General features: G+C 36.7%; 1 protein-coding gene across 1 annotated transcript; it reads right to left on the bottom strand.

The window, feature by feature from the left end:
* Positions 1 to 9,365: 9,365 nt before the first annotated feature.
* LOC128212282 (tomoregulin-2-like) lies at positions 9,366 to 25,018 on the bottom strand. Its single transcript, XM_052917658.1, has 4 exons — positions 24,916 to 25,018; positions 23,393 to 23,504; positions 20,407 to 20,673; positions 9,366 to 9,514 (listed from the first exon to the last, which is right to left on the bottom strand). The coding sequence occupies exons 1-4, from the start codon at positions 24,950 to 24,952 to the stop codon at positions 9,448 to 9,450; spliced, it is 483 nt and encodes a 160-aa protein (XP_052773618.1). The 5' UTR covers positions 24,953 to 25,018; the 3' UTR covers positions 9,366 to 9,447.
* Positions 25,019 to 26,748: the final 1,730 nt, after the last annotated feature.

Consider the following 26,748-nt stretch of genomic DNA (forward strand, 5'->3'; position numbering starts at 1 on the left):
GGGCTGACAATTGGTCAGTGGCCAAGAAACGGCCAACCCCGCTGTAGCAGAAACAGCCGCAGCCATATTGGACTTATATGAAAAACAACGTATAGTGGACAAAATCCAGACTTCCTAATGCATATAAATATAAACAATACTCACTCATGACACTAATTCGTTAATCGTGAGTACAAGGAATATACGACATAAATTTTGAATGCAATACAAAATCGCGACATCCCTGTCAGATTCATATCTTGTGTCACTGCAAAAGAAGGAATTTAGAAATCTCTACGTAAAATATGCACAGAATTATGCGTAAGGCCAAATGTATGAAGTTGTGCAAATGCACCCAAAGCATGAAAAGGATGCCATAGTCCTAAACATTTGAGAGTTAAGTAAAATGACATTTTATATTTATTATGTCCAGATGTGGGTTGCATCAGTATTAAATATGAATAAGTGATAGATACATTGATACAGGAATCCACAGGAAATTATCAAAATCAAAAGTACTATGAAGACAACAGTGACAATTCCAGAAGCAAAAAAATGTAAAAAGGAAGAAGAAAACCTGTGATTTTTGAAGTGCTAATTATGTGTACCATTTTTCGGAAGCCGGAGAAGAAAAAATATTATGTTAGCTACTTGAAGTAAAGCATGCAATGTATGTCTCTATTAATCAATAACGCTAAAACTCGTATATACATTAGAATGTACATTGAAATGTCCTTTCCAAAGGCAAAAATGATATCATTAGCATAATATGTGACATGTTTGACGTGCTTTGGTCATAATTTCTTTTCTGTAAATGCCCAAAGGCAAATTATTTCATATTAAACGCTCTGCATTAATAAAAATACGACATGTTTTACGTCGTGAATTGTAGTTAGATATTTTGTACTCTATATATTTCTATTGGAACCAATAACAATCCTACTCCCAGATTTCAATAATCATACAATGCGTTTTTAACCTCATGAATTTAGATAAACTATTTCGATTTAGAAAACTTCACATTCAAAAGTGTTAAATTGATCACTAAACCTTGATACATTAAAGATTCTGATCATAATCAATTTCCTTTAGTTTGAACTCAGTAGGAAAATTTACATAGAATGGTAAACAGAATAATCACCTTCGATCCCTATATTTGATAAAAGCCTTTGCTTATCGCTGTCAACAGTTGCTTTGATAGTTCCTTACAGCATTTTCAATAGAAATCAATTTCATGTTGCGTCGGAACAAATGCTTCATTATAATAGAGGTGCATTATCGATAAATCCTCAACTAACAAGAACGATTGGAGAGCTTAGCTTTTCTTTCTCGAAGTTCAACCATAACCATAACTTTCTTTCCTATATACAAAAAAAAACACAGTACAAATAACTTTTCAGAATTTTATTTTGTTTTATTTACATTTAAAGTTTGGATTTAATGGCGAGGCTCAATGTTATTTACACAAGCACGAATTCACAAGCATGAACAGCAAACGAAGCAATCTGGTCACCTGCCAACTTGGCGTATTACTCGCGACCGCCCCAAAGGGCAAAGCAGCAGTTTTTAATAGCTCCAATGGGCTTTACGAGTTTGATTATGAAATAAACTTAAATATATGAACGTGAATTCCGTCAAGGTGTACTATGGCCGGAACTCACAAGTTAGCATTTTAACTTTAAGTCTACTGTCTGTATTAATATAATTCAAATAGCTTAATAAAACATCATAATTTAAGTGCTGCCGAACGCTAATCACGACTCATAAAGCATTCAATACTTAACAAACACAAAATGTCATGATTTTAATAGATGCCACGCCGCTGGTAAATTCACGAGTTATCCATCCGATGAGGGTTTGGGTTCCACGAGTGAAGAATGTGCACCTCTGTTTGCGTAGTGGTCAGCGACTTTGCAAGTTCGTCGTGGTGGCTTTAAACGACCATGGATGTTTTAGCTCTGCTGAAAACAGATATGCAAAACGGGCGCAGTAAAATGCAACACATGCCGCTATTCATGAACATAACTACATGTATAAACTAATCAAGAGCTAAGAAGCAAAAGGTACGGCAATTGGGTGAGGGGGGGAATTTTCTTAAATAGCAATCCTAGCTCTTGAAAGAACTTTCGGTTCGACTGCCTGAACGATAGTGAAACGGTGTGGTTGCGCGCTCGATATAGCGCATGCGCTGAATCTCTTTTTAAGTTTTAACCAATGAAATGCTTTAACGAAATGACGGGCGCGGGAATCTTTTGATTACGTAATACTGTAAGGCGCCCTCAAGCGGATCTGTTGAATAATTAGATGTGTATTGCTAACGTTAACATAAAGATGATGAAACGGGTTGATTATTTTCGATAACAACAGCTATTTTATAGTTAATAGCTGGAATTACTATTTACGCGCGTGTATGTGTGTTATCTCGTGTGAAAATAATAATATGTATAGCCGCATGTGTATTACTATTTACGCGCGTGTATGTTTTTGATCTCGTGTGAATATTAGAATATGTAAAGCCGCTTGTTTATTACTATTTACGCGCGTGTATGTGTGTGATCTCGTGTGAATATAAGACTATGTATTGCTGTATGTGTATTACTATTTACGCGCGTGTATGTGTGTGATCTCGTGTGGATATAAGAATATGTATAGCTGCGTGTGTATTACTATTTACGCACGTGTATGTGTGTGATCTCGTGTGGATATAAGAATATGTATAGCTGCATGTGAATTACTATTTACGCGCGTGTATGTGTGTATTCTCGTGTGAATATTAGAATGTGTATAGCTGCATGTGTATTACTATTTACGCGCGTGTATGTGTGTGATCTCGTGTGGATATTAGAATGTGTATAGCTGTATGTGTATTACTATTTACGCGCGTGTATGTGTGTGATCTCGTGTGGATATTAGAATGTGTATAGCCGCATGTGTATTACTATTTACGCGCGTGTATGTGTGTTATCTCGTGTGGATATTAGAATGTGTATAGCTGTATGTGTATGACTATTTACGCGCGTGTATGTGTGTTATCTCGTGTGGATATTAGAATATGTATAGCCGCATGTGTATTACTATTTACGCAAGTGTATGTGTGTGATCTCGTGTGGATATTACAATGTGTATAGCCGCATGTGTATTACTATTTACGCGCGTGTATGTGTGTGATCTCGTGTGGATATTAGAATATGTATAGCCGCATGTGTATTACTATTTACGCGCGTGTATGTTTTTGATCTCATGTGAATATTAGAATGTGTATAGCTGTATGTGTATTACTATTTACGCGCGTGTATGTGTGTGATCTCGTGTGGATATTAGAATATGTATAGCCGCATGTGTATTACTATTTACGCGCGTGTATGTGTGTGATCTCGTGTGAATATTAGAATATGTATAGCCGCATGTGTATTACTATTTACGCGCGTGTATGTGTGTGATCTCGTGTGGATATTAGAATATGTATAGCTGCATGTGTATTACTATTTACGCGCGTGTATGTGTGTGATCTCGTGTGGATATTAGAATATGTATAGCTGCATGTGTATTACTATTTACGCGCGTGTATGTTTGTGATCTCGTGTGGATATAAGAATATGTATAGCTGCATGTGTATTACTATTTACGCGCGTGTTTGTGTGTGATCTCGTTTGTATATGAGAATATGTATAGCCGCATGTGTATTACTATTTACGTGTGAATATTAGAATATGTATAGCCGCATGCGTATAACTATTTACGCGCGTGTATGTGTGTGATCTCGTGTGGATACAAGAATATGTATAGCTGCAGTTGTTTTACTATTTACGCGCGTGTATGTGTGTGATCTCGTGTGAATATTAGAATGTGTATAGCTGTATGTGTATTACTATTTACGCGCGTGTATGTGTGTGATCTCGTGTGAATATTAGAATGTGTATAGCTGTATGTGTATTACTATTTACGCGCGTGTATGTGTGTGATCTCGTGTGAATATTAGAATGTGTATAGCTGTATGTGTATTACTATTTACGCGCGTGTATGTGTGTGATCTCGTGTGAATATTAGAATGTGCATAGCTGTATGTGTATTACTATTTACGCAAGTGTATGTGTGTGATCTCGTGTGGATATAAGAATATGTATAACTGCATGTGTATTACTATTTACGCGCGTGTATGTGTGTGATCTCGTGTGAATATTAGAATATGTATAGCTGTATGTGTATTACTATTTACGCGCGTGTATGTGTGTGATCTCGTGTGAATATTAGAATATGCAAAGCCGCATGTGTATTACTATTTACGTGCGTGTATGTGTGTGATCTCGTGTGAATATTAGAATGTGTATAGCTGTATGTGTATTACTATTTACGCGCGTGTATGTGTGTGATCTCGTGTGAATATTAGAATGTGTATAGCTGTATGTGTATTACTATTTACGCGCGTGTATGTGTGTGATCTCGTGTGAATATTAGAATGTGTATAGCTGTATGTGTATTACTATTTACGCGCGTGTATGTGTGTGATCTCGTGTGAATATTAGAATGTGTATAGCTGTATGTGTATTACTATTTACGCGCGTGTATGTGTGTGATCTCGTGTGGATATAAGAATATGTATAGCCGCATGTGTATGACTATTTACGCGCGTGTATGTGTGTGATCTCGTGTGAATATTAGAATATGTATAGCTGTATGTGTATTACTATTTACGCGCGTGTATGTGTGTGATCTCGTGTGAATATTAGAATATGTATAGCTGCATGTGTATTACTATTTACGCGCGTGTATGTGTGTGATCTCGTGTGAATATTAGAATATGTATAGCTGTATGTGTATTACTATTTACGCGCGTGTATGTGTGTGATCTCGTGTGAATATTAGAATGTGTATAGCTGTATGTGTATTACTATTTACGCGCGTGTATGTGTGTGATCTCGTGTGGATATAAGAATATGTAAAGCTGCGTGTGTATTACTATTTACGTGCGTGTATGTGTGTGATCTCGTGTGAATATAAGAATATGTATAGCTGCATGTGTATTACTATTTACGCGCGTGTATGTGTGTGATCTCGTGTGGATATAAGAATATGTAAAGCTGCGTGTGTATTACTATTTACGTGCGTGTATGTGTGTGATCTCGTGTGGATATAAGAATATGTATAGCCGCATGTGTATTACTATTTACGTGTGAATATTTGAATATGTATAACCGCATGTGTATTACTATTTACGCGCGTGTATGTGTGTGATCTCGTGTGGATATAAGAATATGTAAAGCTGCGTGTGTATTACTATTTACGTGCGTGTATGTGTGTGATCTCGTGTGAATATAAGAATATGTATAGCTGCATTTGTATTACTATTTACGCGCGTGTATGTGTGTGATCTCGTGTGGATATAAGAATATGTATAGCCGCATTTGTATTACTATTTACGTGTGAATATTTGAATATGTATAACCGTATGTGTATTACTATTTACGCGCGTGTATGTTTGTGATCTCGTGTGAATATTAGAATATGTATAGCTGCATGTGTAAAACTATTTACGTGTGAATATTAGAATATCTATAGCTGCATGTGTATTACTATTTACGCGCGTGTATGTGTGTGATCTTGTGTGAATATAAGAATATGTATAGCCGCATGTGTATTACTATTTACGTGTGAATATTTGAATATGTATAACCGCATGTGTATTACTATTTACGCGCGTGTATGTGTGTGATCTCGTGTGGATATAAGAATATGTAAAGCTGCGTGTGTGTTACTATTTACGTGCGTGTATGTGTGTGATCTCGTGTGGATATAAGAATATGTATAGCCGCATGTGCATTACTATTTACGTGTGAATATTTGAATATGTATAACCGCATGTGTATTACTATTTACGCGCGTGTATGTGTGTGATCTCGTGTGGATATAAGAATATGTAAAGCTGCGTGTGTATTACTATTTACGTGCGTGTATGTGTGTGATCTCGTGTGAATATAAGAATATGTATAGCTGCATGTGTATTACTATTTACGCGCGTGTATGTGTGTGATCTCGTGTGAATATTAGAATATGTATAGCTGTATGTGTATTACTATTTACGCGCGTGTATGTGTGTGATCTCGTGTGAATATTAGAATATGTATAGCTGCATGTGTATTACTATTTACGCGCGTGTATGTGTGTGATCTCGTGTGAATATTAGAATATGTATAGCTGTATGTGTATTACTATTTACGCGCGTGTATGTGTGTGATCTCGTGTGAATATTAGAATGTGTATATCTGTATGTGTATTACTATTTACGCGCGTGTATGTGTGTGATCTCGTGTGGATATAAGAATATGTAAAGCTGCGTGTGTATTACTATTTACGTGCGTGTATGTGTGTGATCTCGTGTGAATATAAGAATATGTATAGCTGCATGTGTATAACTATTTACGCGCGTGTATGTGTGTGATCTCGTGTGGATATAAGAATATGTAAAGCTGCGTGTGTATTACTATTTACGTGCGTGTATGTGTGTGATCTCGTGTGGATATAAGAATATGTTTAGCCGCATGTGTATTACTATTTACGTGTGAATATTTGAATATGTATAACCGCATGTGTATTACTATTTACGCGCGTGTATGTGTGTGATCTCGTGTGGATATAAGAATATGTATAGCTGCATGTGTATTACTATTTACGTGCGTGTATGTGTGTGATCTCGTGTGAATATAAGAATATGTATAGCTGCATGTGTATTACTATTTACGCGCGTGTATGTGTGTGATCTCGTGTGGATATAAGAATATGTATAGCCGCATTTGTATTACTATTTACGTGTGAATATTTGAATATGTATAACCGTATGTGTATTACTATTTACGCGCGTGTATGTGTGTGATCTCGTGTGAATATTAGAATATGTATAGCTGCATGTGTAAAACTATTTACGTGTGAATATTAGAATATCTATAGCTGCATGTGTATTACTATTTACGCGCGTGTATGTGTGTGATCTTGTGTGAATATAAGATTATGTATAGCCGCATGTGTATTACTATTTACGTGTGAATATTTGAATATGTATAACCGCATGTGTATTACTATTTATGCGCGTGTATGTGTGTGATCTCGTGTGGATATAAGAATATGTAAAGCTGCGTGTGTATTACTATTTACGTGCGTGTATGTGTGTGATCTCGTGTGGATATAAGAATATGAATAGCCGCATGTGCATTACTATTTACGTGTGAATATTTGAATATGTATAACCGCATGTGTATTACTATTTACGCGCGTGTATGTGTGTGATCTCGTGTGGATATAAGAATATGTAAAGCTGCGTGTGTATTACTATTTACGTGCGTGTATGTGTGTGATCTCGTGTGAATATAAGAATATGTATAGCTGCATGTGTATTACTATTTACGCGCGTGTATGTGTGTGATCTCGTGTGAATATAAGAATATGTATAGCTGTATGTGTATTACTATTTACGCGCGTGTATGTGTGTGATCTCGTGTGAATATTAGAATATGTATAGCGGCATGTGTATTACTATTTACGCGCGTGTATGTGTGTGATCTCGTGTGAATATTAGAATATGTATAGCTGTATGTGTATTACTATTTACGCGCGTGTATGTGTGTGATCTCGTGTGAATATTAGAATGTGTATAGCTGTATGTGTATTACTATTTACGCGCGTGTATGTGTGTGATCTCGTGTGGATATAAGAATATGTAAAGCTGCATGTGTATTACTATTTACGTGCGTGTATGTGTGTGATCTCGTGTGAATATAAGAATATGTATAGCTGCATGTGTATAACTATTTACGCGCGTGTATGTGTGTGATCTCGTGTGGATATAAGAATATGTAAAGCTGCGTGTGTATTACTATTTACGTGCGTGTATGTGTGTGATCTCGTGTGAATATAAGAATATGTATAGCCGCATGTGTATTACTATTTACGTGTGAATATTTGAATATGTATAACCGCATGTGTATTACTATTTACGCGCGTGTATGTGTGTGATCTCGTGTGGATATAAGAATATGTAAAGCTGCGTGTGTATTACTATTTACGTGCGTGTATGTGTGTGATCTCGTGTGAATATAAGAATATGTATAGCTGCATGTGTATTACTATTTACGCGCGTGTATGTGTGTGATCTCGTGTGGATATAAGAATATGTATAGCCGCATGTGTATTACTATTTACGTGTGAATATTTGAATATGTATAACCGCATGTGTATTACTATTTACGCGCGTGTATGTGTGTGATCTCGTGTGAATATTAGAATATGTATAGCTGCATGTGTAAAACTATTTACGTGTGAATATTAGAATATCTATCTCAATAAAAAAATGTCAAGAATTTAAAACATAGAAAATATTCTCATGAAATAACTAAATCCCCCCCAAAAATGATTGTAGGATAAAATGAAGCATTCATTTAAAACATTATGAATTTATATTTAACGCCGAATCAGCACTGAATTGCATCATTATATGATCCATATTTTTCCGGGTTTTGTGAATGTAAATGTAAATTAGGTCGGTGACCACCGCAGTTCTAACCGCGCTGGGGTTGATACGCCCGTGCGCGCATTAATTCTCCAAAAGATAAAAATGTTATGTCGATCTGCCGATGCGATTTCCGAGATACGGTTTAAAAAGTCTGCAGGCCTAAAAACTACAGATATTTGTTCTCAGTGACCAATGAAAACCTTATATCAGTTCTCACTGACCAATAAAAACGTACGATATCAGTTCTCACTGACCAATGAAAACCTATGATATGAATCAATATACTTAGTTTTCGCCGTCATTTCCTAGGTTATCGAAATAACTTGTGATATTGGTTGATGTCATAGGTTTCATCAGAGCAAAATCTGTAATATCATAGCTTTTATGAATTATTGTGCAAATGGCGTGCTTTAAACTTGTCCTGATGTCACAGGACGGATATTCGGAGGCAAGCAGATAAAATATTGAATGGATGAAACCTTATCAAAAATAGATGGTCCTTCTTCAACATCAAACAAACCCTCATCTGCATGTTTATTGCTTAGCTGCTAAATAATTAAATGAATAAAACCCATACAATATTTTATTCTGAATATTAAAAGCAGACAGCAAATTAAAAAGGATAAAACAAAAAATAAGGATGGTCCCTCTTTAGCTTGTTTATTAGAAGCAGCCAAATAGTTACATGAATAAAACCCAAGCAAAAATGATTTTCGCTCTATTGGTTGTTTATTAGAAGCAGTTTAATACATAAATAGAAACCCAAGCAACAATGATTGTCGCTCTACTGGTTGTTCATTAGAGGCAGCCAATGATGGTCGCTATACTGGGTTTTTTTTATTAGAAGCAGCCAAACAGTTAAATAAATAAAACCCCGAAACAACAATGATAGTCCCTCTACTGGTTGTTTATTAGAATCAGACAACGAATAAGAAACGATAAAACTAAACACTAATAATGACAGCCTTTTAGCATTGTCCGTAGTGGTTAACCTGTAAGTTCTTGTGAGCACATCTCGATTTTTCAAACTCGCATCTGGAAGAAACAATTGGTTTTATTTGTACCGGTATTTTAAGTGTAAATAATAAAAATGCCACTGGGCACCAACCTACTACCAGAAAAAATACCACAATCAAATCTCTAATTACACATCAATAATTGAATTACATAAGCTTACATAGGGTGATATATCATCCCTCCGAGAATATTTTGCCGTAGATTCTAGACTACATATTTCTTTTGAGCCTATTTGAATGTAAAATAGATAGTTCTACGCAATAATCAATAAACCTTTAAAACATTTATGGTTTAATACTTAGAGACACATTTATGGTTTTAAACTTAGAGACACATTTATGGTGTTATACTTAGAGACACATTTATGGTCTTAAACTTAGAGACACATTTATGGTTTAATACTTAGAGACACATTTATGGTCTTAAACTTAGAGTCACATTTATGGTCTTAAACTTAGGGACACATTTATGGTATATGCTTAGAGTCACATTTATGGTCTTAAACTTAGAGACACATTTATGGTATATGCTTAGAGACACATTTATGGTCTTAAACTTAGAGACACATTTATGGTTTAATACTTAGAGACACATTTATGGTCTTAAACTTAGAGACACATTTATGGTGTTATACTTAGAGACACATTTATGGTCTTAAACTTAGAGACACATTTATGGTTTTAAACTTAGAGACACATTTATGGTCTTAAACTTAGAGACACATTTATGGTCTTAAACTTAGAAACTCATTTATGGTATATGCTTAGATAGAGACACATTTATGGTCTTAAACTTAGAGACACATTTATGGTCTTAAACTTAGAGACACATTTATGGTGTTATACTTAGAGACACATTTATGGTCTTAAACTTAGAGACACATTTATGGTCTTAAACTTAGAGACACATTTATGGTATATGCTTAGAGACACATTTATGGTCTTAAATTTAGAGACACATTTATGGTCTAAAACTTAGTGACACATTTATGATCTTAAACTTAGAAACTCATTTATGGTTTTATGCTTAGAGACACATTTAAAGACAAACGTAGAAACATAGAAATGCTACCATGCTATAATTCATGGTCGCCTTTTAAGATTATTAAATTAATTCTTATAGAGTTATATTCTGTTTAAATTACTTTAGATAAATAAAATAGTCTTTTTTAGTAGCTCTTTTAATTAAATTAATATTGTTTATTTTTTATATTTTTTATATGATTAACATTTTGCTTAAGTTGTACTTTCTAAAGTATGGCTTCTTTGTTTTAAATAAAGTAGATAGGCGGTTTGATAGCAATTTAAGTTTAAAGATAAATTACGTTTCATGCTGTCATTTAATGACATGCATTATCACTCAATTTGACTTCTTGGGTAATTTAATGTCTACAAATACTTTTATCAATAGAATACTTTTAAGTCGGATTTTAGCAGCTTTATGGCTGCCTTAGGGGCATGTTACCTAAACAAGAGGCGTGACAACCACGCGGGTCAAGGGACCCCACAGTGCAATAGTAATCGATCTATTGGTCACATGACCCGTGACCGATCAGGGAATCGATGGTGATTGGCTGTTGATTGGTATCAGCGCGCAGCTCTCGAAGATCTCCGTGTTGCGAACAATATAGTCACTTAACATTGATTCCTTAACGAAATAACATCTTCGTAATAAACTATTAACTGTGCTCTTTGTTGGATATTTTATATAGGTAAGATGTGTTTTAAAACCTTATAACTTTTGTAAGTTGTAACATGTTGTACTCTGTAACTTTTCATCATAAATTTTCAGACTAATATCAAGATATTTGTGTAAACTTTTATAATGGTGCATTTTGGTATGTTCGCATTCTTATGGTATTAATAATTTACCCGCTCGTAAATACTTTACAAGTTCTGCAGATCATTTAAGTAAAATAAATTATGCTTCATGCGGCACTTGTTTTATTTAGATACAAGCTACTTGTACAATACTTTTCTGTTATGCCTGACATGTTTTCATCATGTTATTGTTTAGCTTGAAATCAAATTGTTCAAATTGTTTGTTTCAACAATTATAACGTTTACAGCATAGTAATGTGTTTATGTATATTATAATTATATAAATATATATATATTCGCAATTTACTCTATGACTTAACATTGATTCCTTAACGAAATAACATCTTCGTAATAAACTATTAACTGTGCTCTTTGTTGGATATTTTATATAGGCTTAAGACGGACTGTTAACTGAACTGCCCCCAACCTCTACAAGCAAAGCGAGTTTTCCCCAAAACAAGAACAATTCCCCCAAAGAAAAGCGAAAGAGTGAATTTCCAAGCAAAAGCAAGATTACGTCGACATTAAAATACAAGAAAAGTAGCGGTTCAGCAGTTGGTGGAGAATCCGGGTACCATACTTATTTACCAAGAGAAATGGCTACTTCCCAAATGTTGTTGCGGTCGCAAGGCGTCGTGGACGACGGTCGTATTACAACATCGTCCACTGACTCGATATCTGTGTCTGTGTCTGTCAGTTCTACAGTCACAACTACCACAATGGCCACAACAACGGCAACGACTCCGACGGCAGCAATTTTAACTCCGAGGATTTTTGAAGCCGCCCAAAGGATAGATGACGGACCCGCGCTTATTAACCAAGGACCTCCATTGCCCGCCCCATTGGTATCAAATACAGGATATGGACAGGCTACAACCCAGCAAGAACCCCGTGCAGCCATTCCAGCTCCCCATGACCAGGATATGCCATCACGAACTTCTACAGTGCCCGGTCACGTTCAGGCCCAGCAACGTGCACAAGGTATGCATTATCCTGCTGTCCAATTGTTTTCACCTAACAAAATGAGTCCTGAAGATTGGTTGCAAAAGTATAACGTATTTTGCTCTTTACACAATACCCATGGTAATGATACGCTGAAGGGTATTCTTTTATTTATGACTGATGAAGCCCAGCAGTGGTATAATACTTTAAGTCCGTTTGATTTATCCTCTTGGAACAATTTCTGCCATGCCTTTCGCCTGCGATATGTATCCTGTAATAAGTATGTTTTCTCTCAGATAAGTACATGCAAACAACAGCCGTCTGAAAGCCTAGTAGACTTTGTAACAAAAATCCAACACATAGCCAGGCCACTCAACTTGTCGGAGGATCAATTACTCCCAACACTCGTTGACAATGTCCTTCCCTCACTTAAAACCGAAATATTACGCACACAGCCAAACACCCTTAAAGACTTCATTGAAGCTGGCAAGTTGGCTGAAAACATTCAGCTCCTGTCAAATACATATCCGCAACAACAACAACAACAACAACAACCACAAGACAAAGCCATTGCCGATCTGAGCACAATTGTCATTAATCTTTCACAACAACTTGAAACAATAAAATTAGCGCAAAATTCACAAATACATGCAGTCAACACAGAACCCACGACACCTCAGCCCCAAACAACACAAAACCACTACAACAACCATAATAATCATAAACCGTCTGGGTGGAAAAAACAATCCAATCATTACAATAACACCTACAGCAACAACTACAATGGCTCACGCAACACTCAGAATGGCTACAACAACAAATCTACTCACTACAACAACAACACCAGCCATCACAGTACCAGATTCCAACATCGTTATTCACAACCACAACAATCACAGGCACAAAATCATCAAGTCGGCCCTACATCATTACAACAAACAAGCCAACAACCACACCCTCGTGTCTATTTCCAAACAAAGGACATTTATGTTCAATATCTGACCGACATGCCTGGTCGCAGTTCTAGCAAGGGTAATCCGTTCTGTAATGCTTGTCGAGAATATGGACATGTATTCTCTAGCTGTGACCTTTTCCTTCATAATTTGAATTCCTGGTTTGAGACCACACCAACTTCCGGTGCTGCTGGTTACGGGCATTCTTATGGTCCACAATAGGACAGGTCGCCATCTAAGGGTGAAGGGACTCCCTCAGATAGGCAAATAGATGTTAAACTTCCTGGTTCCCCTCCAAACTCTCGTGTTAAAAGTCCATACATTTTCAATGTTAACTTTTCCGCCTCATTAGACTCTAACTTGGTCAAAGTTAAAGTAAATGATCTCGAGGTAAGGAGTCTTGTGGACACGGGGGCCATGATTTCTTGTGTTTCGAAGTCCCTCCTTCAAAGATTACAGCGATCGTCCAAGGCTAATAATAAGCCCACACTTATAAAATCCCCATTTTCCCGTGCGTATGGAGTTGGCGGTGAAGTTCTGGATGTTCAAGGCTGTGTCTTACTTGACATCAACATCGAAGGCAATGTTTTACAACACAAATTCCATGTGTTTGATCGCATTCACCATTCCTTGATATTGGGTATAGACTTCCTTTCTGAAAAAAAGTGTAGTATTTGTTTGGACACGTTCACTCTGCGGTCTTCAAGTAAAGTACCGGTGGTGTCATCTGTTCCAACAGTCACTAGTTCATCTTTTGACATGGGTTTGGCTCGAGCGTCTGAAACTGTAGAAATTCCAGCCTTACATTATGCACTTATTCCAGTTAGGTTGTCAAGGGTCCCTAGAAATGGCTTGTCTGTGCTCATAGAACCAGTAAATCAGTTGTCTTCTAAGCATTGTTTGGCAGGTGCGCGTTATGTGCAGATCCCTACCAAGAACGTGTGCCTCATGAAAATAATGAATCCTATGCCAACTCTAGCTATTATTCGCAAAAACGAAATTCTTGGTAAAGTGTTCCCTGCTTCTGACATCAAACCATTTGACAATAATGATCTCAGACCATCTGTCAATAGTATGAACACTGATACTAAAATAGATTCAGAGTATATTCAAATTGCCAAAAATTTGGGTATTGATGTAGGGCACAACAATCTTTCCCCTGACCAACAGAAACAACTTTTAATCTTTCTCGGTAAAAATCAAGATGTTTTCTCCACTTCAAGCAGTGATATCGGCTGCACCAATGTTTATACCCACAGGATAGACACTGGCGATCATGCCCCCTTTAGACAAAAGCCATATCGTCAAACTCCAGCTGGTAAAGATTTAGTCAATGAACACGTTCAACAGATGCTCAAAGACGGTATCATTGTTGAATCCGACTCAACATGGGGTGCACCTGTTGTAATGATCAAAAAGAAAGATCAATCTTACCGGTTTGCTGTTGATTTTCGTGGTTTAAATGCAAGAACCCAGCCGATTCATTTTCCAATTCCTGATCTCCAAGATGCGCTGGATAGTGTAGGCACTGCTCAGTCCAAGATTTTCAGCACTATGGACCTAAAATCTTCCTTTTGGCAAATTCCTTTAGATCCTGAAACAGCTCACAAATCGACGTTTGTTACACATGACAATGCATATCACTTCACAAGAGTTCCATATGGCATTACTTCAGGGCCAATGTCTTTTCAGATGGTAATGTCCAGAGTTCTACGGGGTATCAACTTCAAGTATGCTCTTGTCTTCATTGACGACATTCTATGTCATAGTCCAGATATTGATACTCACTTTATCCACCTTTCTTCTATTTTTGAACTCCTCAGAGAGGCAAATCTCAAACTAAATCCAAAGAAATGTCACTTTGCAACAACTAAGGTTGAATATCTTGGTCATACCTTATCAGAAGCAGGAATCGAGGCCAGTGCCAGTAAAATAGCAGCCATCCGCAGTTATCCAGTCCCTAAAACAAGGAAGCAGGTGCGTGGTTTTCTAGGCCTTTGCAACTTCTACAGGCGATATGTTGAAAACTTTTCAATGATTGCTCATCCCCTCAACAGACTACTTAAAAAGTCCCCTACCACTCGTGTGCGTTGGACCACGGAGTGTCAAAATTCATTTGATGCTCTAAAAGATCAGCTGACTTCACCTCCGATACTTGCCTTCCCAAATCTTAACAAGCCATTCAGGATTGCGGTGGATGCGTCTGCTACAGGCATTGGTTACATCTTAAGTCAATTTGATGATGAAGGTCTTGAACACGTCATCTGCTATGGTGGTCGCAGCCTCAGGGGTACAGAATATAACTGGTCGGTTACCCATAGGGAAGGGCTTGCTCTAATTGAGTCTGTAAAACAATTCCATCCTTACATTGCAAATCAACCATTTGAGGTGTTTACTGACCATATTTCCTTGAAATGGTTGAAGGAAATTAAACTTGAAACCGGTCGGCTGGCACGTTGGTCACTACTTCTGCAAGGGTATAATTTCATCATCACACATAAGCCAGGAGTGCGAAACCAGAATGCGGATGCTCTCTCCCGCCGGCCGTATGACGACTCTCCTGCTCCTAAATCGGACAGTGAAGATGACGAAATCATCGCGGCTGTTTACACCCCCGCCGGCTCCACTTCATCAACCACTCAACCTCTTACCTCCACCCAATTCACTACTTCCACTCCACCAGAGTTAGATCTAAGACCGGCCATAGTCACTCTAGAATACAACTCAATTCCTTCAATAGCTAGGATCTCAACGAACACAGACGACGATTTCGTCATTCCAGAGAAACCCCCGGCCATAAAAAAGGAAACATTGCAGACGCTCCCATATCTTCAGTGGCAGTGTAGTGACTTGCGCCCAATTTTGGACTATTTAGAGAATGGAAATCTGCCCACCGAGCAATCTGCTGCAAATAGGTGTGTGGCAGAAGCCCAACAGTATGTTGTCAACGATAAAGTACTCTATCATTTTCTTCCTGTACGGAACAAATCGGTTCCGATACCTCTTCGATATCAAAAGCAACTTGCAGTTCCTGGTCCTTTGCGTGCTGATATTGTTAATTCTTATCACGATGCTCCAGGCGGTTCGCATTTTGGCTTCGACAAAACATACTCTTCTATAAGATGTAAGTACTACTGGCCAAATATGTATCGCGATGTTGACAACCACATCCGCTCTTGTGATCCATGCCAACGTGCGACACGTGATTTCACCTACAAGAAGGCCCCACTCAATCCTTTGCCCGTTTCTGAACCCTTCTCCCGACTACACATGGATATTTTAGGTCCATTAACGCCAACAAAGGAAGGTTACAAGTACATCCTTTTAGTTGTAGACTCTTGTACCGGTTGGATTGAAGGCTTTCCAATGGTTACGCAAGATGCAGTGTCAATAGCAAACCTGCTTTATTCGGAAATCATCTGCAGATATGGTGCCCCCCACAGTATTGTTTCAGATCGCGGTGCAAACTTCCTTTCTGCAATTGTCCAGTCTTTATGTGAATTCTTTGATGTCGCCCGGCATAAAACTTCTGCGTACCATCCTCAATGCAATGGTCGTGTTGAAGCTATGAACACAGTGCTTGCTAAGTCTCTACGGACTTACTGCTCTAACACCCAGATGAATTGGGCAAAGCATTTACCTGGTGTTCTACTTGGCCTTCGATTATCTGTTAACTCATCGACAAATAATTCGCCATACTTCATGGTCTTTGGTCACCAAATGCGTCTGCCTGTAGACTGTTCCCTCCTGCCGAAGGATAATATCCCCAAAACGGTCACAGACTATATAGACCATGTTCAATCAAACACAAAGATTGCTCTCCAAATTGCCCAGGAGAACTCTGCGGGTGCCAAGGAAAAACAGAAAGAGTACCATGACAAAAATGCCGCAATTCCGAACTACCGCATTGGTGATAAAGTCTTGCTAAAAAATCACCAAGTGCAGAAGGGACAGTCCAAGAAACTTTCGGACAAATATGTTGGCCCCTATACCATTATTGCCTATGGCCCAAACTACACATACAAGCTGAAAAAGGTTTCCGACAATCAAGTCACTGCTCATTTTTGGCATAGTGACAATATAAAACCATATCATGAGCATGACCTTAGAACAACAGGTAGTTCAAGGCCGGCTGATGATCAAAGGAAAGACGTCCAAGCTGAACCAAATTCAACTACAGTTGCCAAGAAAACAGCGGAAACAAAAAACAACACCCTTCCTAAACCCAAGAAGGATACACCCCATAATCCCAATCCGGCACAACTTCCGGACGGATGGTTCGAAGTCGAACGAATTGTTTCACCCAAACTCGTCAATGGCAAACAAATGTACAAAATCAAATGGAAAGGGTATCCTGAATTAACCTTAGAACCTGAGGAAAATATCAATCCTGATCTCATCTACAAATATCATTTGTTGTACACTAAGCAGGGAAAACGGCGGAAGTGCCCTAGCAATATTAAACCGAAGAAATTCTTCAAGACGCGGTAATAACCCTTGTCCAATGAATTATTAATGATGCGTACGTACAATGCACCTCTACTCCGTGCTTGTGCGCCCCTTATCATTTCTTACTTGACCATTGTTTTTAACCCATTTTCATCACTTTGCAACTTATTTATTCGTTCGTATGTGTCATAAAAAACAACAACACGATGTCCTTCTTCGTTGCATATATCCTATGTCCCTATTGTTCATGTAATCTCTTCTGCATGTTTGTATCACCTTCACAAACTTTAGGAGTCGAATTTTGTTCATTTTCTCATACAGAATTGGTTTACACAATATTTGCCTATATTCTATATTATCTTTCTTGCGGATTCTTGATTAGGATGACGTGCTAGGATAAGAAACTGATCACTTCTTGTTCAATTGTTGTGTAAATCTATTCTCTATATAAAATTTGCACGTATTGTACAATACTAGCAAGTTCCCCTTTAATTTTAGGCCTATCCTACAAGTTCCTTTGGTGCATACTTGCCATGCTATGCTGCTCGGCCGACAGCAGAGATATTCAACATCGAATAAATTATGGGACGGTGTTCAGGCAACTGCCAGACCTCCATACTTAAGACAAACACACCCTACATATCGCAACTTTGGCTTACACACCATAATTACTGCATACCCATTGACATTACGTTCACAAAGTCTCTGGCATCTAACTGACTCGTTGTCTTACAACATGGCTAACCATCTGTTTTACCGATGAGTTCGGAAGTTTTATATATAAACTTTTTTATAGTATTGATAAGGTACTTCTGCATTATTCATGACCAACTAGGTCAATATTCATTCATTTATAAATTACACTGTTCCGCATAATCATTACCATGCTATTTTTTTTTATTCATAATTTGAAATTTATACACGCAACCAATATTGAACAGACTCATTTTCGGTGGTTGCCCATTCTGGGACATATTGCAGGATATTGCATGCCTTCAATAATCGCATTGTATATATATATATTCAAGCTTGAATTTGTAATATATGTATGTGTGTATGTTCTTATGTTTATAACCGATTTTACTTGTGTATATAATAACATTGTTTAGACATAATCTTTGTTGTATTATTGTGCATCTTGAGTTCCTATATTATTTTGATATATTTTTGTTTTTGCAACTATCCTTCGTAATCGTTAATTCGTTGCTTCATAATGTATTTTCCCTTCGGTTGTTCTTGTTTTGTCAAACAACATCACCATGGTTTTGTTAAGCGGGAGCTTAACTTTGCCGGTTCCGTGGGGAATGCTACCATGCTATAATTCATGGTCGCCTTTTAAGATTATTAAATTAATTCTTATAGAGTTATATTCTGTTTAAATTACTTTAGATAAATAAAATAGTCTTTTTTAGTAGCTCTTTTAATTAAATTAATATTGTTTATTTTTTATATTTTTTATATGATTAACATTTTGCTTAAGTTGTACTTTTTAAAGTATGGCTTCTTTGTTTTAAATAAAGTAGATAGGCGGTTTGATAGCAATTTAAGTTTAAAGATAAATTACGTTTCATGCTGTCATTTAATGACATGCATTATCACTCAATTTGACTTCTTGGGTAATTTAATGTCTACAAATACTTTTATCAATAGAATACTTTTAAGTCGGATTTTAGCAGCTTTATGGCTGCCTTAGGGGCATGTTACCTAAACAAGAGGCGTGACAACCACGCGGGTCAAGGGACCCCACAGTGCAATAGTAATCGATCTATTGGTCACATGACCCGTGACCGATCAGGGAATCGATGGTGATTGGCTGTTGATTGGTATCAGCGCGCAGCTCTCGAAGATCTCCGTGTTGCGAACAATATAGTCACTTAACATTGATTCCTTAACGAAATAACATCTTCGTAATAAACTATTAACTGTGCTCTTTGTTGGATATTTTATATAGGTAAGATGTGTTTTAAAACCTTATAACTTTTGTAAGTTGTAACATGTTGTACTCTGTAACTTTTCATCATAAATTTTCAGACTAATATCAAGATATTTGTGTAAACTTTTATAATGGTGCATTTTGGTATGTTCGCATTCTTATGGTATTAATAATTTACCCGCTCGTAAATACTTTACAAGTTCTGCAGATCATTTAAGTAAAATAAATTATGCTTCATGCGGCACTTGTTTTATTTAGATACAAGCTACTTGTACAATACTTTTCTGTTATGCCTGACATGTTTTCATCATGTTATTGTTTAGCTTGAAATCAAATTGTTCAAATTGTTTGTTTCAACAATTATAACGTTTACAGCATAGTAATGTGTTTATGTATATTATAATTATATAAATATATATATATTCGCAATTTACTCTATGACTTAACATTGATTCCTTAACGAAATAACATCTTCGTAATAAACTATTAACTGTGCTCTTTGTTGGATATTTTATATAGGCTTAAGACGGACTGTTAACTGAACTGCCCCCAACCTCTACAAGCAAAGCGAGTTTTCCCCAAAACAAGAACAATTCCCCCAAAGAAAAGCGAAAGAGTGAATTTCCAAGCAAAAGCAAGATTACGTCGACATTAAAATACAAGAAAAGTAGCGGTTCAGCAGAAACATACTAAATTGTATGCATAACGTAAAACAAAACAACATTAACGAGTAAAGAACTGCCTATTCAAATTGCATTTCACGCTAAGGCGGATATATAAAACTTTATATAAATTTATTAGTTAGATACGCACACATTACTGTAAGTGACCCCGTCAGTTCCGCAGACTCGCTCGGTGTTGGTGGGGCAAGCCTCGTGCATCAGCTCCAAACAGAAGAAGTCCTGTAGTTGGTTATGGTTGATGAATAGTGGGTCCAAGGTCGTCATGGGACCACCAGCAGTGGTGGTCATCCTTCCTGTAGTGGTCATCCCAGGACTGGTAACGCCAGCGCCCTTGCACGAGGTGAGAGCCGTGACGTGGAGGCTGTGATCCCTACACTGGGCCTGAGCAAGATAACAACTGAAACAGAGGAAGCGTTAGAACATCCAATCGCTGCATTCGGAACTCCTCGGTCATTTTTATCGAAAACAACCTCGGATGTATGCCGGTACATCAGTTGAAGTAGTTCGTAATTTTTTGAGTTATATGATTAATTAAATGTAGTGTTTTAGCTTGTATATATTGATCTAAGTTTAAATTGATTGCCAATGAAGTGTATTGTTGCAAACATAATTAAGATTCCCTAGAGTTAAGTCATTAAGTTTAACTGCTACATTAAATTACTACGCGATCTACTTGCTGCGGACTGAAACCGTCCAAAAACATCTGAGGTTGTTTTCGATAAAAATGGCCGAGGAGTTCCGATTGCCATTCGCTGTACACAATGGCCCACACACTTGGTAAGCATAGTCAATCTACAGAGTAACATTTGAGTCATAAAAGATATGAAATATAAAAACTCACGAAGCGTATTAATTACTTGGCCTCAAAAACTACAATAAAAATAACGAAATGTTTGATGGACCAAGCCTTCCGTGATTCAAAAATACCTATCCGGCTAAACGTTTAGTATGACTTGCGCCGATTGTCTTAAGGCTACCACATGACACAATATCTTTCAAAGTTAGTCAAATTGACGCTTGTAATTGAATCAGTGCCCTCTGTCAAGTCAAGTCAAGTCAAGTTTCCTTTATTTCACTCATTCCAATACAAACATGGATAAATGAGGTAATATCAAATGATAAATGTCACAAAGGCAAACGAGTGAAATGGGTACATATAAAGATTTGATTTCTTATATTACAAGTGTTTGACAATGAATATTATAAATAGTAAATTACCAGTGTAATCAGTTTTGTTGAATTATTGTCACATACATTAGTGGATAATTAAATGGAAAGTCAATAAAATATCGTAGCAATTAGAGACAAAGTGACTCAAATTCTGTATATGTCAGCCATGTCCTACAACTATAATGATTTCAATAAAATTGCTTTAACAAACAGTATTCAGTTAAACAATTGTATTTTATTCCGAGTATTTTACGTTTCTCTAGTTTGAAAATATTCGGGTGTCTGTAAAAGTAGGGTTTCAAATATTTCTTCCGTTCTTCATAAAAAATATTACATTCGAAAAGATAATGAAATTCATCGCCTAATTTATCGCAATTTCTACAAACTCTTTCATTTAGAGGCGTTCTATTCCAGCTACCAGTTTCAATTGGGAGTCTTTGGTTTCTTGTTCTGGATTTAACTATAAAATGTAAGTTTTTAGTCGGTTGATTTAAAATGAATGGCTCTATGCCGAATTTTGTTTTAAATATTCTGTAAAACGTTGCTTGGATGTTTCAGTTACACTAAACCATTCATTAATAAAGAGATCTTTTAGCTTAACCGTTTCCTTCAACCATTTTTGATTCACAAAGTTTTGGCCTTCCCATATATTGATTATTCCACATTTACTTAAAATACATTTTAGATGGTGGATCCATGGAAATTTCCTTTTTAATACTTGCTCACTATAGTTGATTGAGTAATTGTAAATACTCTTATACATCAAAGACGAGAGTTTCGTAATATTGTTATCAGTACTTGTTAATAATTTTGTCCAGAAGGCAATCATTTTATCTTCAATATCAACCGAATGCGGCATTACCCCCGGTTCACCATAGACCATATAATTTGGAGTAGATCGCTTTAGCTTTAAAATATACTTAAGGAATCGAAGTTGAACTATCTCTAAAACATCATTTTTGCCATAGTCCCAAATACAAAAAGTATTGGTTTCAAAGTTTTATCAAAGATTTCAATTTATAAGTCTATAGGCAAAGAAAGGCGATTTGCGTTCCGTAATAAACTGTACATTGCTCTTGTAGCCTGATTTGCAATATGTACTTTGCATTTTTGAAAAGAACCGGTTCTACTAAAGTATATACCGAGGTATATATATTCATTAACTATATCGAGTTGGCTTGCTTGAAATGAGAAATTAAATGTAACCGGTCTTCCCTTTCCAAATACTAGTATTTTAGACTTTTAAATATTATCATTGATAATATACGTGTTACCTTTAGGGTTTTTCCGATCTTATGTTTAAAATTAATTGTGTATCGTTGTCCGATGTCAGGTAAAGGCAATGCTTTAATTAATTCTATATCTTACATGTACTTTGTGGTTTCGTTAGATCTATATATCTTTGTTTTATATGGATTCTATATCTTAGTTTAAGTCATAAACTTAATAGGCTGAAGTAGCTAATTTCAGTTAGCCATGAAAAATGGCTCATTGTGATCATCAAAAAGATAAGTCCTATTAGAAGTCTCTTAAAGAAGAAAATATGGTGCAAAAGAATAGAGCGGATGGAACAGTGGGAAACTCACCTGTTCTGGTAGTCCACCTCATTACTGCCACAGCTAGGCAACGAAGTGCGGGTGGAACAGTGGGAAACTCACCTGTTATGGTAGTCCACCCCATTACTGCCACAGCTAGGCGACGAAGTGCGGGTGAAAGAGTGGGAAACTCACCTATTATGGTAGTCCACCCCATTACTGCCACAGCTAGGCGACGAAGTGCGGGTGGAACAGTGGGAAACTCACCTGTTCTGGTAGTCCACCCCAATGCTGCCACAGCTAGGCGACGAAGCGCGGGTGGAACAGTGGGAAACTCACCTGTTCTGGTAGTCCACCCCGATACTGCCACAGCTAGGCGACGAAGCGCGGGTGGAACAGTGGGAAACTCACCTGTTCTGATAGTCAACACCATTACTGCCACAGGTGGGCGACAAAGCGCGGGTTGAACAGTCCAACTTCAGGATGAAAGTGTCGCACTGGCTGAAAGACTGACATCTCGCTCCTGAAATCGCCATGTAGATAAGCATTCACATGCGGTATAAGTAACATTTCTATGTGAATATACTATATACATCGACATTTTACTTGAACACCGAAAATCGGTTTGACTGTTCAATTAAGATAGCTTTTGTTTAAGATTGACTTATAGGTCGTTCGGTTACTTTGGGACATATAAGTATCAAATATATAACTGAAATTCTTGATCTAGTAAGTGCGCTTGTTGATTACCTTGAGAGAATATTTATTATGTATACATATGTAATAATATTAAATTGGAATAATAAGATTCTATTTTTTTTTCAATATTGGGTTTGAAATTCCGGTGCCAGTGGTATAATCGTAGTAATGCGAGTGAAAGATGCCTTTATTAAATGAAAGCAAGTCGGGAACCATACACTGAAAAATGACGATTTCATTCATATAAATGTGATGCAAAGTAACGACTTAAGGTTCTCGTATGTTATATGCTTTGTTATTTATCTGATTCAATGCCAATGCTCGATGCTTTATTATTCGAAATGCATACTGGCTTGTCGAAAGATGAATTTCAGACAAATCGCAATGTTACAAAACAATAGGACGTACTCATGAATATTTCCAGTCATTGACCATCCTATTTTTGGACCCATGAGTTCTTGTTGTTTTTTTTGTTCAGATTTATTTTCTCTGTCAAGGCATAAATGTACTCACGAATTTGAATTTAAAATAAGTTTATCAATAAGCGAAATAAAATATAATGCCACAAGGGCCTCACGAAGTGTATCGCAATTATTCATTCGGAACTCCCCTGCCATTTTCCATCGAAACGATCTCGGATGTATATGATATGGACGGTTTACAATGTTAGACGTCTTTATATTTAACTACGCTGTAAATAGATCGCGTAGCAATTTAAATTTAGAAGTTAAACTGAATGATTTTACTGTTAGAAATCTGAATTATTTATTCATTAATACTCATCACTGGCAATCAATTTAAACTTAGTCATACAAAATACACGTTAAACACTACTATTAATAAAAACTATCATTTCATTTTAAAATTTACGATCTACTTCTTCTGATATAACGGCATATTTCCGAGGTTGTTTTCGATGGAAAATGGCCAAGGAGTTCCGAATTGCAGCTATGATCATTAAACTTGTGCATCTGACAGTGGAAACGAATACACATGTCGAATATAGGAGATAAACACAATTTAGTGCGATGAGTCTTGAACGTTTGAGTTATTGCTACTGATAGTAGCAAAATGACAGCGTCTTGTGCTTTAATAAGTTGCTCTACAAATATTAATCGTTCATCCATACTCATATACCAGCTGTGTGATAAAAATGTGAAATAAGAATTATGTTCGCGACTGTACGTTATATGCTGTTGCCATCTTCGTCAAGTAATATACTGAAAGGTACTCACCTATTACAAGCACGGCAAACAGTATAAGTGATTTCATTGTTAATTTTGTTAAGTATGTGATATTCAATAATTGTTCTTATATTCTTCTGTGTAAACAGAGAAATGTACGCAGACAAAAGAAAGAGATAAGGCTTCTGCCCTAGTTCTTCAGTATTATCACACAACGTTCCATATTTGACTTCGGAATGGTAGAATTCGGCATTCGTATATCATGAAGCACTAAGAAATCGACACGTTTTCTGTTTTATAATCCATAAATACAAGTTAGGTAACAAAGGTCGTTACGGTTATATTTATATTTTCATTAAGTCCTTTCTAAATTATTTTTCTCCTGTAGTCATCCGCACTTTGTCATTCGGCTTCGCAAAAATATTTATTTTTTTAAATATAGTCATTGTTTTGTTTTTTTAAAGATGGAGGAACTTCATATTTAGCTTGCTTTCGAACAAGTAGCGGTATTGTCATAACATTAGTGTCGTTGCCATTGGTGCCATTGTCGTTGGTGTCGTCGTTGTGCAAAAACTGTAATTAGCATTAACCATAACTCATAATCTTTATACACGTGTTGCCGGAGACAAAACACATGTGTGTAGCATATAACTCTAACTTTAATATCATATCATAATGCCCTCATTACAGAGTTATGCCCACTTTTTACTGTAAAATAACAGACGAGCATTTAAACACTTATTCAAAAGCAATACATACTCATATATAACAAACATAATTTTTGACTGATAAACCTTTAACTACTTACTAAATAATTCATTTCTGGCAAAATATTAAATGATTGGTGAATGTTAAAATATTTATAATGATCTACTGTAGTCTAATAAGGTAGAAACATCGTGTTTTATGCTCATTACTTTCAAATTAAACTCAGTATCCTTCAATCCTTCATTAGAACCATTGTTTACGACATTTGTTCATCCTTTTTGGAATATTAAAACAAATTATTAATTGTGGTCAATCTTATTTGGTAGTAAGAGTGCATCCATAAGCAGAGCTCTTGTTTAATCTCACCACTGACATATTTAGAACTTTAATATAACATTTATCTATTACGCGTATTTTAAACCGAATATATATGAGCGATTTCTATTGATCACTTCAAAGATATTTAAGTGACATGTGCATATTTTCGTTGTGAACATGTATGCCAAGTTTTGTGCTAACCGTGATATTTCACGGTCTCCAACGTTTACCTCCGAAAACATAATTTCGTCCAAAGTATTTTAATAGCACCTTCAAAGCAACGACAATCACGAAACTTGCAGCACTGTCAGCGCCACCTAGCACCAGTTTAAAAATAGCGGTATTTAATTTTAAAGCATCAGTAGGACACAATCAGTGATCCCGAACGAGCAGAACATAAATAATTGCACTGTGGACACTGCACTATGAGATTTTTACAGCCGTGATCTATTTGTAATTAAATGCAATGTTTTTACAAAGAATTTGCACGACGACAGCTGCCAACCTTCACTACACGGTTTCAGAGCAAAGTGGAGCTGTTTAACAAAGCCTCTTACTGGTAGCATCTCACGACGGATTGAGGCAGATATGGTTATCATTGACTTCAACAAAGCTTTTGACAGTGTATCTCAACGGCAACGGCTTAACCGGAAGTTTCATCACTATGGCATCTAGGGCAGAACTACACGTGGAATTACTCCTTCTTATATGGCAAACCTCAGAGAGCACTTGTTCATGACCAGTCTTCAGTCTTTCCTTAGGGATCAGTATTGGGACCCCTACTATAGTAGGCTGCTACTGTTTCTTAGTTTTATCAAAGACCCGCCTCTTCGCAGATAGACGGACTGCATCCTGTAC

Source organism: Mya arenaria, chromosome 12 (genome assembly GCF_026914265.1).
Source record: "Mya arenaria isolate MELC-2E11 chromosome 12, ASM2691426v1".
Taxonomy (NCBI): domain Eukaryota; kingdom Metazoa; phylum Mollusca; class Bivalvia; order Myida; family Myidae; genus Mya; species Mya arenaria.